Source organism: Musa acuminata, chromosome BXJ2-8 (genome assembly GCF_036884655.1).
Source record: "Musa acuminata AAA Group cultivar baxijiao chromosome BXJ2-8, Cavendish_Baxijiao_AAA, whole genome shotgun sequence".
NCBI lineage: Eukaryota > Viridiplantae > Streptophyta > Magnoliopsida > Zingiberales > Musaceae > Musa > Musa acuminata.
This window is the reverse complement of record NC_088345.1, coordinates 5,645,600-5,660,928: the sequence shown is the minus strand read 5'-3', so window position 1 is coordinate 5,660,928 and position 15,329 is coordinate 5,645,600. Positions and strand designations below refer to the sequence as shown.

Here is a 15,329-nt window from a genome sequence, read left to right as displayed (position 1 = left end):
CCTTTGGGGTACGCCTCTACCGATTGTAAGAACTTGATATTTTACTCTCTCCATTACTGCTTCTTGTGTCTCTTTTGCTCGACAAGCTAAACGAGGACATGGATGTACTGTTCACTTCAGATCGAGTTAATAGATTATCGTGCTTAGTAATTTACTCATTGATACATAAGGAGTAGCCCTCACCGATCATATTCTCTTCCTTCAATATGATCTTATGACAGTTAACTATCATTCATGAAAAACATAAACACTAAAATTTATATCATATGCTCATATACCTTTTATTATATATAAAACAAGTCTTCGGTGGGGATAATTGATAACATTGGATCTATATCTTTAAGTTTCTTCTTTCAAAAATTTTTTTTTTTAATAGCATGGCCACAAAAGTCACCCCTATAATCCGAGGTGATAATTAAGAAAAGTCCTAGCGACCACTCCCGTCACCATAAAACAATAGCTAGATGCACTTAGCATAGTTTGTAATATACATGTGTGATCAAGAAAAAATCAAAATGCTCTAATGAGGTTGGAATGTGCCGATGTCTAAGTTATAATATGAATACTCTAAGGAAGTTAATAAGAATACAAAATTAGAATATACCACTTAGATTATCTATAATACTCTTAGAATTAGTTTCTATATAAATATGATTGACACCATAATGTGCAACTTAGCATAGAATTGAGGATATAAGGAAGCATGATGTTATTCTATGTGTGTCTCTATCATACGCTTTTATCATTATCTTCTATTACTTAAGTTATCTACGATGCACTTAGAATTATTTTCTATATAAATACAACTAACATCATCCAGAAAAGCTTTAGAGAGGCTATAATTAATAATAGCAACTTCCAAGAAGAGAATGCTTCTTCTTCTCTAATATCTCTTCTCTAATATCTGCAACTAGCAAAAAGGACATCATCAGTATTGAAAGGAGCCATTAGAGTTTAATTGTAGGATTGAGGCCTAGTCCAAGTAATCTCCAAACGAGATCTTCCCTTAGAGACTTTAGGAGAATGTGTCTTCTCATAATAAAAAATAGAAGAAATCATCCTAAGAAAAAATATTATTAGAAGAAGTTTTGCTTTGCTTAAAGATCTGATCAACCTTGGCCCTCCAAATCTACATGAAGCAAGTTGCGATCAATGCTCTTAGAGTGGAGGAGGTTTTAAAGTCAAGATTAGACCCTTCATAGAGCTAGAAACTATCATGCCAGAAATCAAACAAGGAAAAGGAGACCTAAAGTTTGGTTTCATTGGCTTTCCAAAGAGAAACAACTATAATGCAAGAGAAGAAGATATGGATAAACTCTCATCGGCAGCAAGATAGAAAGGACACAAATTGGAGGCAGAGATACCGAGCGTGATAAGTCTATTTAAGGTAGGAAGCTGGTAATGTAACAAGACCAACTAGAGTTGGGAGTGGAAGAGGCACTCCATAGTTGGATAGTGTGAAGTGACTGTCACCCAAATGTTATCATCACTGTTAAGATATTAGGATATTCTTTTGACTTGTAATAAGCTAAAATACTTTCAATACTTGAAGATATGACTCGTCTCTCTACTGGTGGGATTCCATCAGCCATGTGTTTTACTTTATTTCATCTTAAGACTATGGGATTTGTCTTTTGTTCTGCTGTACCTGTTAACCCAATCAGTCTTCAGCAGCAAATAAACCAGTGCCAGATGAGCCACACCAAGCTGGGAAAATCTTAATCTGGTATTGAGTTGGACCCAACCATGGTTACTTCTGTGCAAGCCTGGGATAAGACCAGACTCATATTCACCTCACCTCACCTCACCCACCCACCCACCCACCTTCAATATGGTCACTGATTTAATGCATCATGCTCATCAACAGTTTGCATCAAATGTCTGCCTGCTGTGAGTGAAATTTATCACAAGGATCATTGAAAAGAATGATGTAATCTGTCACCTGTTCATCAGTCTATGTAGTCAGCTACTGTGTCAACCCCTTCTCTCTACACCAAATGAACATAAATGATGTCTTAGCTGTGCTATGCTCTCTGTCCTCTTATGTCATCAAGCTATATTTGGATAAGTAGATTTTTTTTTTTAAAGACCGATAAGGTATAACTCGGACCCACGTTACATCATAATCGATGTCACGTCGTACTATGATCGAGTCAACAAGAGAAGCACTCCCACGTGCTGAGCCAACAATCGTACCAAGACTTGACATGTCCCATCCCGGTAAGCCCGGGACGACGTCGCATGGTGTCATTCCGTACGTCCCGGGACGGCGACCGCACAAAGATACCATCTCACCCCTCGATGATCAGTCGTCATGCCAAATCCACGTACGACCGACTCTCGTACAGTAATATAAAAGCCCCTGGCCGGTATCCGACCAAGGGAGAGAGAAAAAAAAGAGAAAAAAGCAGAACCCCACACTGACATACTCGTTGAGGGGCCACAGTCGGTAACCACCCGACGGGGCCTTCTGTACAGGAGAGCGGTTATCCCCAAAGTAAAATTATCTCGATTAAGAGAGATCGCCTTCCCCCTACACGTCGATCAGCATCCCGATGGAGAGTCATCAACTAACGTCTCGAGCAAGGGCCATCAACCAACTTCCCAACCTCAGCAACTAGCTTAGACGATCGAAGACTCCCAACATCGACCCGTGAACCAAGCTGTGCTGACTCATCAGCTACGGTGCATCTGTTCACCAACGGATCTTATACAATATCATATAGTAGTATAGTAGAGATGAGACTAAACATATTTTTTTATCACTATTATATAATAAATTTTTTTGACTTTTTCTCCAATAAACCCTACCTGATAAGACTATGTTCATCCTCATCTTCCTTCATGTAACATAAATCCAATCCGGCAGAATAGGGTAGTCAGTGTGTCAAAAAACTATGAGCCTGTGATGATTCTTTACCCTCCATAGTCCATTCCACCTCATGAATCACTGTGTGAAGTAAACAAAAAGATTCACATGTTCTTTTTCTTTTTTAATTTTACATATAAATCCCTTGCTCTATCTCATTAATATACCCACTCTACCCCACCTTTCTGCCTAACTTGCAAAATCCTCCTATTTGGATACAGATGTTCAGTATGATTGCAAAGGGATTAATGTTTTATTTTTATGGAAATATCATATGAAATATCACATGTTAGTGATGCTCTTAAATTGTTTTATTAGAAAAATATGTATAGAGTAAGATATCTGACAAATTTTTCTATAAATAAAAATAGAAAAAAAATGTATGAAAATCTCATATATATATATATATATATATATATATATATATATATATATATATATATATGGTACTAATTATATATTACCTAATATAATTAGCTAATTTTAGTATTTCGATTCTTATATTTTCAAAAATTACATTCAGATTTCTATACTTACAAAAATAACATATTTAAATTCATTTCTCCATCGTCTAATCTACTCTACTGATGTACATTATTACATAAAAAAATATACTAAAATAAAATTAAAAAGATAATTTAATAGTGCTATTATCATCAATATTAATTTCTCTTTTTATCATCAATATTAATTTTTTTCGGCTTCAACGAATGAGGAAATAGATCACTAGAAAAAGATCATTTCTATTGAGTGTCTCATTTCGTCTTTCAACAAATCATCAGAGGATAAAAAGAGAAAAGGAGCAATTGAATAGCGCTAGCTCTTTTTATTCTAACAAAACTCCTTTGGATTCATCATATAATTTTTTTAAATATAAATTATAAAATATAAAAAATAATTAATTAGATATATATATATATATATATATATATATATATATAGAGAGAGAGAGAGAGAGAGAGAGAGAGAGAGGGGGTAATGGTAGCGCTCCTCTTTGTTTAGTTATTTTTATTTATTTATTTATTTATTTATATTCACTCCCTCGGTAACCGACTCTCTCTTGCTCTCGCGTTCTCCGATCCAATTCTTGTTCTATTAAACCTTCTCTCTCTCTCTCTCTCTCTTGTTCCGTTCGTGGTTTCTCTTTGCTCGACTCCACAGACTGCCGCCAGATCTTCAGCCAGGGCCGCGATCCCCCCTCGATCTTATCGCCCTCCCGCATGCGCCGCGACCCCCGCCGACAGGATCTAGCGGCGGCTCGCCGATGAGCTGCGCCGTCACCGCCACGGCCCGTCTCCGGAGACCGACGGCGGGGATCTCGTGGTAGTGGCGAAGGGTCTTGGCTAGGTTGTTGTCTTTTGTTTGTTGTTTATTACCCTTATCTGGGTTCCGCTCGGGATGGCGTCCACTGATGCGGCGTCCGCGGGGAGTTGGGTCGAGTCGTATACCGGCATGTCCTCCGATAACATCAAGGGTTTGGTCCTCGCGCTGTCCTCGAGCTCCTTCATCGGTGCCAGTTTTATTGTCAAGAAGAAGGGTTTGAAGAAGGCTGGAGCTTCCGGAGTTAGAGCAGGTGAGAGAGACTCGATCCTTTTGTGTTTCTGGCTGATAATTGTGATATTTTTTGCTTTGCTTGTTGATTTGTTGATCTGCTGTAAATTGTTTTGTTGATGTTTTCTTTGTCATGGTTTGGCAATCTGAACTGCGAGATTATGGTGATGAGCTGTTTCTGGGTGAGGTGAATTGCCTTTCTTATTAGATGTGTACAAGATATGACCATTGTGAAATTAGATCTAAGAAACAAATCTGCTTGAGGAACGATTGAGAACGCCTGTTTCATGGAGATCATTCTGGGTGATGTTCATTTTGGAATTTCTTGTTCAGTAGTGGAAGGTGATGCTATGGATGGACAGCAGGAATTAGCTGTTTGTTGTGTTTCTGAGAATTCATTCAGCATAATAAACTGTGACAAGTTATAGAAAAAAAAAACGAAAAAGAATGCCGGAGAGTGAAAAGAATGCTCACACTAAAAAGAAATGAAAAGTGGAACTTCAATCCACCGTTTACATATATGATTGTTTAGACCGGACTTATGTGTAACATAAATGCATTAAATACAGCTAGGTAAAACACATATTTGGATAAGATTTTTGAGCATTTGACATAGAATTATAGAGTCAGGTGTTGATAAGTCATTGTGTCAGATGTATTTCTAAACTTTACTCCTGTTCTTTCTGGCAATTTGAGTTGTGGATCATAATGCATTTTAATGTATTTAATGATTCAAGGTTCACCAACTTTCTAATACCTTTTTTTTTTCTTCTGATTCTAGACTTTCCTGGAACAAAGAGACCATCTTTGCTATATTTTGTAACTTTCAGGAAGTAATAATGGTTCTGATCATCTGATGTTTTATTATATCTTTCTCTGGAAGAGAATCCAGCATACTAGTGAACAATAATTTGTGGGTCCTTTGCATTTTACTCTCCAGATGCAGGATACTTTTGCAGCTAAGTTATATGGTAGGTGTAGTTTTTCCTTCATTACGTAGTCTCTCTTCACCTTAATTGGAACATATTCTTGGTGATACTGATGGTAATCTAATTTTACTGGATGTAATTAAAATGCATTGAGTGCTTATTTTGCAATTACATGATTTCTTGCATCTTCAGTCATACAATGTTGTAAAGATGTTTAAACCTTTTTTTTTTGTGACTTGACAACAGGAGCTGGTGGATATTCTTATTTATACGAACCGCTTTGGTGGGCTGGCATGATAACAAGTGGGTACTCAGCTGTTGCAGTTATTTTTTTTTCAAAGTTTGATTCATTGGTAAATATTGTTGGTTTCTTTGCCTTTAATTCGACTTTGGACACTCAGATGTGCCGAGACTTGTCTCGAAAGTTAAAATTGAATTCGTCCTAATTTAACAGAGTTTCTATCCGACTGATTCATTTAGAAACTGCATTTTCTCTATTTTTAAGTCACTGCATATTTCTTTTGGGAGAGCCATAAGATGCTTGCTGCTAGTTCTATAGAAGTACTTGATGTGTATGCTATTTCTGATTATTAAGTTTAGTAACTGTTCGCATAGGCTTGAACCATTAATGTATTCTAAGAGGAGCCCTTGTCAACTTATGTTGAGTTCTATGTATGTATAGGTCTGTGGGTATCCAGAGGGTTACATTTAGCATTTATGCCATAGTGGTAGTGGCTATTTCCTTTCCAACTAAATTGGTGGGTTTTTTTTTTCTGATTTGGAGACTGGGGGCGACGTACCCATGTCCAACACGTTCGGACACAGATTCGTCACCAACATGGCAGGACACATGTTCGACATGTGTCTGACACGTTCAGATACGAATTCATCATCGACACGGCAAGACACATGTTCGACACGTGTCCTTTATTTTATTTTTTTTTAATTCGTTGGATACGACGTTCGCATGTTGAACTCGGTGCTCACGTACAGAGGAACCCTTCTTCCTCATCGGTTTTCCTTTTTGCTCACCGTATTGGCTTTCCTTCTTCCTCATCAGTGAAATCTTTGCCCCCGCCTCACCTTTGGAAGAGGAAGGCTCTGCCCCTAGCCCGAGTTCCTCCTAGACCACCACCACTCATCGGCCACCTCTACTCCAACTCTCAAGTGAACTAAAGGTTTTAACCCTCCTTCCTTGGAGACACACCTGCAAGTGACCTGACGACCTGTCACGGACAAACTTCGAAACAGGATGTTTGATGTAATGCTTATGTATGTCCGTGTCTTTTGGCATGTTCATGCCTTGTACAACATGTAGAGGGGCAGCCGAAGGCTTAATAGTCCCATTTTAGTTGGGTTGGTGGCCTCTTTAGGCTTGTAAATAAAGGTTGTGTCATGTGGACACGTGCGAGAGATTTTCGGTCTGTAATGGACCATTTTACCCTTTGTTGTGCCACTGTTCAGAGCTTGTAAAGTCTGTTTGTAATTTGCATTGTCTATGAAGTATTTTTCGGAGATGTTTGCTTGTGGATCCTGATTGAGGCGTTCTCTCTAGCCCGTTCTCTCTCTTGTTGGTCCTAAGGGACAATGGGAGTCTTCGGGGAAGCTGACCTTTGCGGACGGACACGCAAGGGTGCCGCACGACTTAGGCAAAACCAGCTAAGTCCGTGACAGACCGTCATTGCGTTGCATGCTCTCGGGCCCTCCACCCCGAGCGCATCTGTCTATTGCCCGCTGTTATCGCATTGTCGTTTGGCCCTTCGCCCTAAGCGCCCCACCTGCGAGCGACTCAGTGGTCGTTGCACGCCCTCGGGCCTTCGACTACTTCACCAGCGTCCGACGAAGCTTCTTCCTTAGTCGTGTTGCGGAGCAAGGTATACTGATTTTGTTTAGCTTTTTTTACTACTAAAAACACCTATCTTTGATTATTATTTTTTTAGTTTTTAGTTTTGATTGAAGTGTTAACATATTATTAACCTGTTTTATTATTTATTTATTTTTTTTAATCTGTGTTTTTTTATTGCTTTTGATTAAATTGTTATAATAATTTGAATAAAATATCAAGATTCTGTTTCTTAATAGTAACATCAATCACTTGATCCTGTTCTTCTTCAGTATATATATATATATATATATATATATAGACACACACACACACACACACACACACACACACACACACACACATATATATATATATATATATATATATATATATATATATATATATATATATATATATATATAGACACACACACACATGTCCTCGCCGTGTCTATGCCCCATGTCTATATCCACGCTTCTTAGTTTGGAGATGGGTCTTGTATTTTATATCACTAATATGTTTGCAATAATCTGTCATTGAGTTGCAGTATACAAAAAGATATTCTATGCTCATAAATATTTGTAATTTACTATTTCTTGAGTTATCTTTCTTTATAATTCAGTACTGGTCTCTTTGAAAGGAATATGAACTAACAAGTTGTCTTATTTAACAGTGATTGTTGGGGAAGTTGCTAATTTTGCAGCATATGCATTTGCTCCGGCTATTCTGGTCACTCCTCTTGGTGCTCTTAGCATAATTATTAGGCATGTTCTCAATCAACATAATGCATTCTGTTATTTTTTTCCTTGAGTTATTATGAACAAATATTTGTGCTACAGTGCAGTACTTGCACGTATCATTTTACGGGAGAGGCTACACATTTTTGGCATTCTTGGTTGTGCTCTCTGTGTTGTGGGATCAACAACAATAGTTCTTCATGCTCCTCAGGAGCGGGAGATAGAGTCTGTGACAGAAGTCTGGGATCTGGCAACTGAACCAGGTATTGAACCTTTTGTTCTCTTCTTTTAAATAATTTTTAAAAAGACTCATATATTCCTTATATTGGCAATGCCACAATCATATGTGGTTTGCATTCTATCAATTTGTACATTAGAGTGTTTGTGAACAACACTAAGATACTTCTCATCTATTATTGTGCAGCATTTCTATTCTACGCAGCAGCAGTGCTTGCAGCAGCATTTATACTTATATTCCATTTTGTCCCCCAGTATGGGCAAACGCATATTATGGTCTACATTGGTGTTTGCTCTCTTGTAGGGTCTCTCTCGGTATGAAATTTATCTGTTTGATGTATCCATTATGTTCTGGACCATGAAATAATGATCTTATGGTGCCCTTGCTATTTATTTATTGAGCAGGTTATGAGTGTGAAAGCTCTTGGCATAGCTCTCAAGTTGACATTTTCAGGAATGAACCAGTTGGTTTATCCCCAGACTTGGATATTCACAATCATAGTAATTGTCTGTATCATTACCCAGATGAACTATCTGAACAAAGTATGGAACGTTTCTGAGTTATGGCTATATTTTCTATTGATTTAATTTAGTCATGTTTGAATCTCGACTTTTTAATTAATTTATGTTTTTGTATAATTCTCAACATGATATCATATGCAAGTAGCATTGAATATCTTCGTTCTGTGAAATTGAACTTCATGTTGATCAGCATGTCATATTCTGAAGTCAAGCATTTTTTTCTTCTGAAGTTGTCCATAATGAGACAAGCCAAAAAGATACTGAAACAACAACATAACTTCTTCAGTATGCTACCTCAGTTTGTTAGGCAAGAAGCATGAAATCTTTACCAATTTCTTGAGTAATTATAGTTTTGGTGAACAGGTAAAAACTTATATGCTGGGAGGAATCTTTTTCTGTACTGCATGATCTTCTAGACATTCCAATGGTAGTTCCTTTAATGGTCATTGCGATCATCATACAATTTATTATCATCTACATATTGTTTGCTATTCATTATATTGCAAGTCAACAATAAATGTTATAATGTTTTTTGTGTTTGATTGTCTTAATTTTCTTATCAATTTTCAATATTTTAGATGTGTCTCAGTCCTGCTGACATGTAGATACTGTTATTTGCATATTATATTTAATCTCATGTTAGTAGTTCATTTATTTGAGACTAATTATTACACAGAATGGAATGAAATGTAGAGGTAATAGTTGTCTGATTTATGATGGAATATAAATTAAAATCACAATGAATTTTGTTCTTAGCTGTCAATAGGCTGATCTCTTTGAAGTATCTAATACTCCTGTACTTGCTTAATTTTGTCCTCAGGCTCTTGATACATTTAACACAGCAGTTGTGTCGCCCATATACTATGTGATGTTTACATCATTAACCATTTTGGCTAGTGTGATTATGTTCAAGGTACTGCTCCTACCTTACTGGCTTCTTTGTTGTTGCATTTATGTTGGTTGAATTCAAGGTTCGCAATACCGTACCGTACCGGAGTTTCGATCTGGGCTCGGTACCGGTACGGTACGGTATACCGCTCGGTACACCCAGGTGTACCGAGCGGTATATTCAGGCGTGCCGGGCGGTACGGACCGGTACTGCAAACCATGGTTGAATTATTATATTGGACCACTGCCATTTACATTGAATGGTGATACAGCAGAGATTAAAAATGAAGTACTGCTTAAGTAAACAATCATCCTTATTTTTTATCAACTGTCTAGAGAAACTACATGGTGGAGCTTTAGTATAGTATCTTGCATAAATTAAAAATGGAAACTTTACAACGACTTTGATCCTTGTTTCTGTCAACAATAGTAGTTTCTTGTATTTTTGCCACATCTAAAGCTGGTCTATGGGCTTTCTTGAAGGTGTACAGTTTGTCTTATCTTCCATGATTCATCCCATGCTTTATTCACACATAAAAATATTCTTTCACATTTTCTTTTTGTTTCTTCTTTTGTTCTCATGTATATCTTGTATGAGATGATCATGTTAGGGAGAGTAAAAAAGGAGAAATTAAAAAAATGAGACAGATTATGGTAATGGAATTGGAAAAAAATAGAAAAAGACATTGAGCTTACCACTTTATCAGAAGGAAACATCAGTTTGGGTGATTAATAATGAGATACTTTATTGACCCTAGATTGACAGTGATCTTAACTGGTTACTTGACCTGTTATTTTGGTGTTTTAATGATAAATATTGGAGATTATTTGAAAATGATGAATCTCTACTGAAGAATCTCTTTATCTTCTTCAGTGCATATATATCATTATTTCTTGTGTTCAGTGTGCATCAATGACAAGATTATTTGAATGTTTGTGTAGTCAAGCCTTAGCTTGCTCTGTTAGCTATCAGTGGCTACCTTAGGTTAGCTATCAGTCACTGCCTTGGATGTTACTTCTAGCTTCGAGAAGAGAGAAGTTTTTTGTCTTCGTTTTTGTTATTCTGATCTTGTTATATTTGTTGTAATTTTTTAGATCTTTTACAGAATTTTAACTTTTAAGCGTTGAGACGAAAAGATATATAATGTCAAGATCTCAACTACAGTTAACTTAAGGATCATTTAAATGAAGAAGAGGGAGGTTCAAATTGACAATGTGATAGTTAGTCCATGATATACAAGCCAAGATGGAAGATACTAAGTGTTTAGAGTTTCTTGCAAGAATGACAGCTCCAATCCATGATTCTAAATTCTCAGAAGATGTTGACTGATTCGGAAGAAGAAAAATGGTTCTTAACCATTTGTTGTCTTTGTGCATGATGAAAGATGACCATTGTCACCATCTGATCGATCATCTATCAGAAACAAACAATCAGCACGAAGATCAAGTGCTAGCTTTTCTTTTGAATAGGGAATGATATAATTAGATAAAATATAAGTATAGCAAGCTGAAGATATCTATTTTGTATAATATCTGCTTGTGCACCACCTCCCATTGCGACATTCATCGTGTAGCTACGTACTTTTGGGCTGAGGCCAGGTGCACTTGAATCAGTGACCATGGAGCCCATGTCTTACCTGCAGCTGTTTCTCATTGGTTGGTCAGCAGATATTGTTAGTAGTGCTGCTGACAATTATAGTCCTAACAGCATCACTCGCTGAAGGGATCGTCCATCAAGTGGCGACCATGGAGCTGATGTCTTTACTTGCAGCTGTTTCTCACTGGTTGGTCAGCAGATATTGTTAGTAATGCTGCCGACAATTATAGTCCTGACAGCATCACTTGCTGAAGGGATCGTTGATCAAGTGGTGGCAACAATAGATTGACTGGAATGTTTGGTTGGGGCTTGGAGGAATAAAGGGAAGGGAAAAAAGAATAATAATGTACATATAGGATATATGTAAAAAGAGAAGTCTAGGATGCTTGGATCTGAACCCATTGTCCATTTACTTATTTCAATTGCAGTAGAAACTAGTTCTGGCATGTCCAGCTAATAGATTTGATCTCTTTGAACTTAAGATGGTTTCATATTGGATCCCAAAAGTGTATGGTGTTATTAGATTTGTACCAAACTAAACATGATTTCATATTATGATCATAATTCTGGTGATGCTGGGTTGATGAAACTTATTAACCATGGATGGACTCTACTAGATCTTGGGCTTTGACTTTTATGTGTTCGAGTCAAAGGTGTCAGCTAGCTAGCCTCGTTGGTAAAGTCTTTGTCGTAAAATCCGGGATCAAATCTAGTCGTCACTGCTTATCCTTTGCAGGGAAAAAAAGAGAGAGGAAGAGTTGCATGTGGCAGTTTCATATCGGGGCATATGTTATTGTCATCATCTCCTGACACTAGGACGCATCCTAACTGGGGCCATCCTAATCCTAACTATTGGCACTAGTTAGATGTATTCAATCCCATCAAGCCAATTTAACATATTATCATCAGCATAATAAATGTGCTTAAATTATCGGTCAAGATCCCAACTTCACCAAGACAAGATCAACTTGGTGAAGGGATGTTCCCAATGTAATTTCATTCAGGACTTCGATTATCTTATCAGCTAAAATTTTTGGTGGTCCTTTTGGTGTGTAGGTGTAGAACAATGAAGTTGTTCTGTTACGTATTAGTGTCTTCTGGCTTCTGACAGGACTGGGATCGGCAGAATCCAACGCAGATCATCACGGAGATGTGTGGCTTTGTCACGATTCTTTCTGGGACATTCCTACTCCACAAAACCAAGGACATGGCGGATGGTATGTACTGGATTTGGAGCATGTCATTTGTGGTTTGGTTTTGTGATCGTTTACTGTTTCAGGACCTTTTCGCCTTGCAGGTCTACCATCATCATCTGTCTCTGGGCGCCTCCCAAAACATGCCGACGAGGATGGCTACTCTTCCGAAGACATTCCCCTCAGGTCTCCCGAGTCATTTAGGTCATCATGACAGGTTGCAGTGGTCTGTTGCTTGGAAGCATGGACTTGATCTGCATCATGACTTGATTGCACCGAGATGAACCTGCATTCTTTCCATACATAAAGCTGTAGGTTTTTTTTTTTTACTCGAAAAGCATAGGATCAATCCCCACTTGTTAGGTGAGACGTCTGGTGAATACACTCGGGGATTCACATTTTGTTATATATGTAATGTTACCTTAAATCGTCCAGAAAATTTGATATCGTGACAGTGCGGAGACGGAGGTTAGACTGATGGCTAGTGTCTGAGTTTCCCAGCTCTCTCTCTCTCTCTCTCTCGGACACTGTTAGGTCTCCAATGGTGACGAGATTGCTATTTATATTGATAGCTGCAGTATCTATCGTGACCTAGATAACTGCATCACATTTACCTCCAAGCTGATGTCTGGTTAACTAATAAGCAAGGAATACCTCCTTGCTTGCTTGGCAGGTGTACAACTAAACTGATCACCAAATTATTCGTACAGTTGAACACAATCGTATTTTGGCATCCTTCTTCTTATCCCGATAAATGCTGGAAACAACAAATGATATCAGCACAACGTGATCTTGATTTGTATGCGACGAGCCGTTCGAGGTAGGGTTGGGTTTCTTCAATCTTGTTCTCACATAAAGATGATCGAGGTCATGAACGATTTTTCGAGTTGGTCTCTTCGCTCAAGTTAGTATTTAATTACATCTTTTTCTCACCTTCTTTTCCTTTTTGGGTGACTCTCGTAGACCCTAGGGTTTTGTTGGATTTAAAGTTGATGAAGAGTACGCACCACTATGACTCAGTAGTAGGCATTCCGCTCCTAGAAGGCCTGTGAATCAAATACTACATCCTGGTCGAGTTTGATTTAAATCAAATACTACATCCTGGTCGAGTTTGATTTATAGGCTCGTCGTCTTGGTTAGTGCATGTTTAGTTCGACATCAGGATCCTTGTCCTTGTAATGCGATGCCCTTAAAGTGGGACTCTGCCTCCACCTTCACCTTGTAATAATATCTTGTCTTAAATGATAGGGCATATCTTTTTCTCATATGTCTCTTAATTTCTAACGTTATCTAGTGGCTTTCATTGGGGAATGCAAGCGTGTCAGCATCCCCCCGTCCTACAAGCTATTTGTTTCTTGTTTTCAGTTATGCAAAGGGAAGAATAGCTACTATTTGACGAGTCAGGAAGGTTTTAAAATCAGTGGTGCCCCTTCAAATAATAAGGGTTGGAAGGAGCGTTTTTTCTTTATAAATCTAGGTCGAGATTGGGGGTTCAATCTTTCTTGGTCGGTTCATTCCTTTGACAATACCTCTCCTATTGTCAAACGAGGAAGGGGACCGGGTGTTTCGATTGAGGGATATTCTTTCCTCGTCCGAGGCCATATGAAAGATGGACAAGGACTAATTGGTCAATGCAAGTCTCAGTTCAACTTCTCGAGGTATGTCTCGGTCCCCTTCGTCCTTGCATACTTCCGATTTTCTGTAGTTTCATAACATTGGTCTTTCTTTTTTTAGGCATGGACTTGCATTCCTTGAAGAAATGAGGATGTGGCTCCTCTTCTAGCGTAGTTGCTATCTCGGTAGTCCTAGCCCCCGCTCGTGAGTTGCTACTCGAGGAATTGGGTTCGACCGAGTGGGGCTAAGACACAGGCACCAACCAATCAAAGAAGATATATAAAGTAGTTGTAAGGAGGGCCCCTCATCTTTTGAGGAGGAGGTCCAAGGAGCCTACCGTGAGCGGAAAGCATGTTTTGCCAATGTCGGAGCCTATGGAGAGTCCTATTTTGGCAACATCGAAGCCTGTAGAGAGTCCTATTTTGGCACCGTTGGAGCTTATAGAGAGTTCCAAGAGCCCCGGGTCTCCCTTGGGCCAAGGGGGAGAGAGATTGATGCGATGGTTGACCTGTACAAGGGGAAATCCTGAGTCTTTGTAACTTTGGTTATAGTCGACCTATTTGTTCTAACCTTGAGTTCTCTGCAGGAGGGTTAGAAGGTCTGGGATGAAGGCAAAGCCTTAGAGCAATACTGTTAGGGATCTCTTTATTTGGGTCTAGTAAAACATATCTCTCTCTCCTTCTTAGATATTGCTTGATCAGGGTTATCGCCATGAAGTACTAGTAAGTCAGGCCATGACTTTTATTATTATTACTATTACTATTACTATTACTATTACTATTACTATTAGAAGGTCGGTGCGATAGAAGAGTAAGCTTGAGAGCTCGAGAAGATGCTAGAGGTTGAATGGGGCAAGGTACCGAGGTATCAAGAGGCGATCACTTAATACAAGGCATCTATGAGATTTCAAAAGGAGCTAGAAAGATCTGGCATCGCCTCATAGACATTTGGGTATTTGATCACCTTAGCTCGTTTTAATGTGTAATATCTAGGATTGAGCTTGAGGAGGACCTGTTTACTAACCACCCCGAGGATCAGGTCGTTTAGATAGAAAGTAAGATAGCTTTCAATGACAACCTCGACTCATTTTCTTACTCGGGCATATGATCTGTTGCAATGTTCTTTTGCTTTTTTATAGATCGACGTCTAAATTTGTAACTTTCTTTTGGAGAAAAAAAAATATTTTTTATAAACTTAAAGTGTACCTTGATGGAACCCCCTAGGGGCCTCAAGGATCAAACTTCTTTACGTTGGAGATATGCCATGTTCTTGGTAGTGTCTCATATTCTATTGTTCCGAGGCGATAAGTTCTTTCTCAGACGACTTTGATGACTCGGTACAATCCTTCCCAACTCGGTGCTAACTTT

The 15,329-nt window shown here is 38.4% G+C and overlaps 1 protein-coding gene across 2 annotated transcripts; it reads left to right on the top strand.

Annotated features, from left to right (window-relative positions):
• The first annotated feature begins 3,889 nt into the window (after positions 1-3,889).
• Positions 3,890-12,826, top strand: LOC103993527 (probable magnesium transporter NIPA4). 2 transcript variants are annotated; one of them, XM_009413620.3, is made up of 9 exons: positions 3,890-4,442; positions 5,596-5,652; positions 7,848-7,938; positions 8,014-8,174; positions 8,336-8,463; positions 8,554-8,691; positions 9,491-9,583; positions 12,267-12,372; positions 12,453-12,826. In XM_009413620.3, exons 1-9 carry the CDS (start codon positions 4,268-4,270, stop codon positions 12,560-12,562), a joined length of 1,059 nt encoding a protein of 352 aa, XP_009411895.2. In that variant the 5' UTR covers positions 3,890-4,267; the 3' UTR covers positions 12,563-12,826. The 2 variants fall into 2 exon arrangements, with proteins under 2 accessions (XP_009411895.2, XP_064976342.1); XM_065120270.1 differs by lacking the exons at positions 12,267-12,372; positions 12,453-12,826 and adding an exon at positions 12,212-12,235.
• The last annotated feature ends 2,503 nt before the right edge of the window (positions 12,827-15,329 follow it).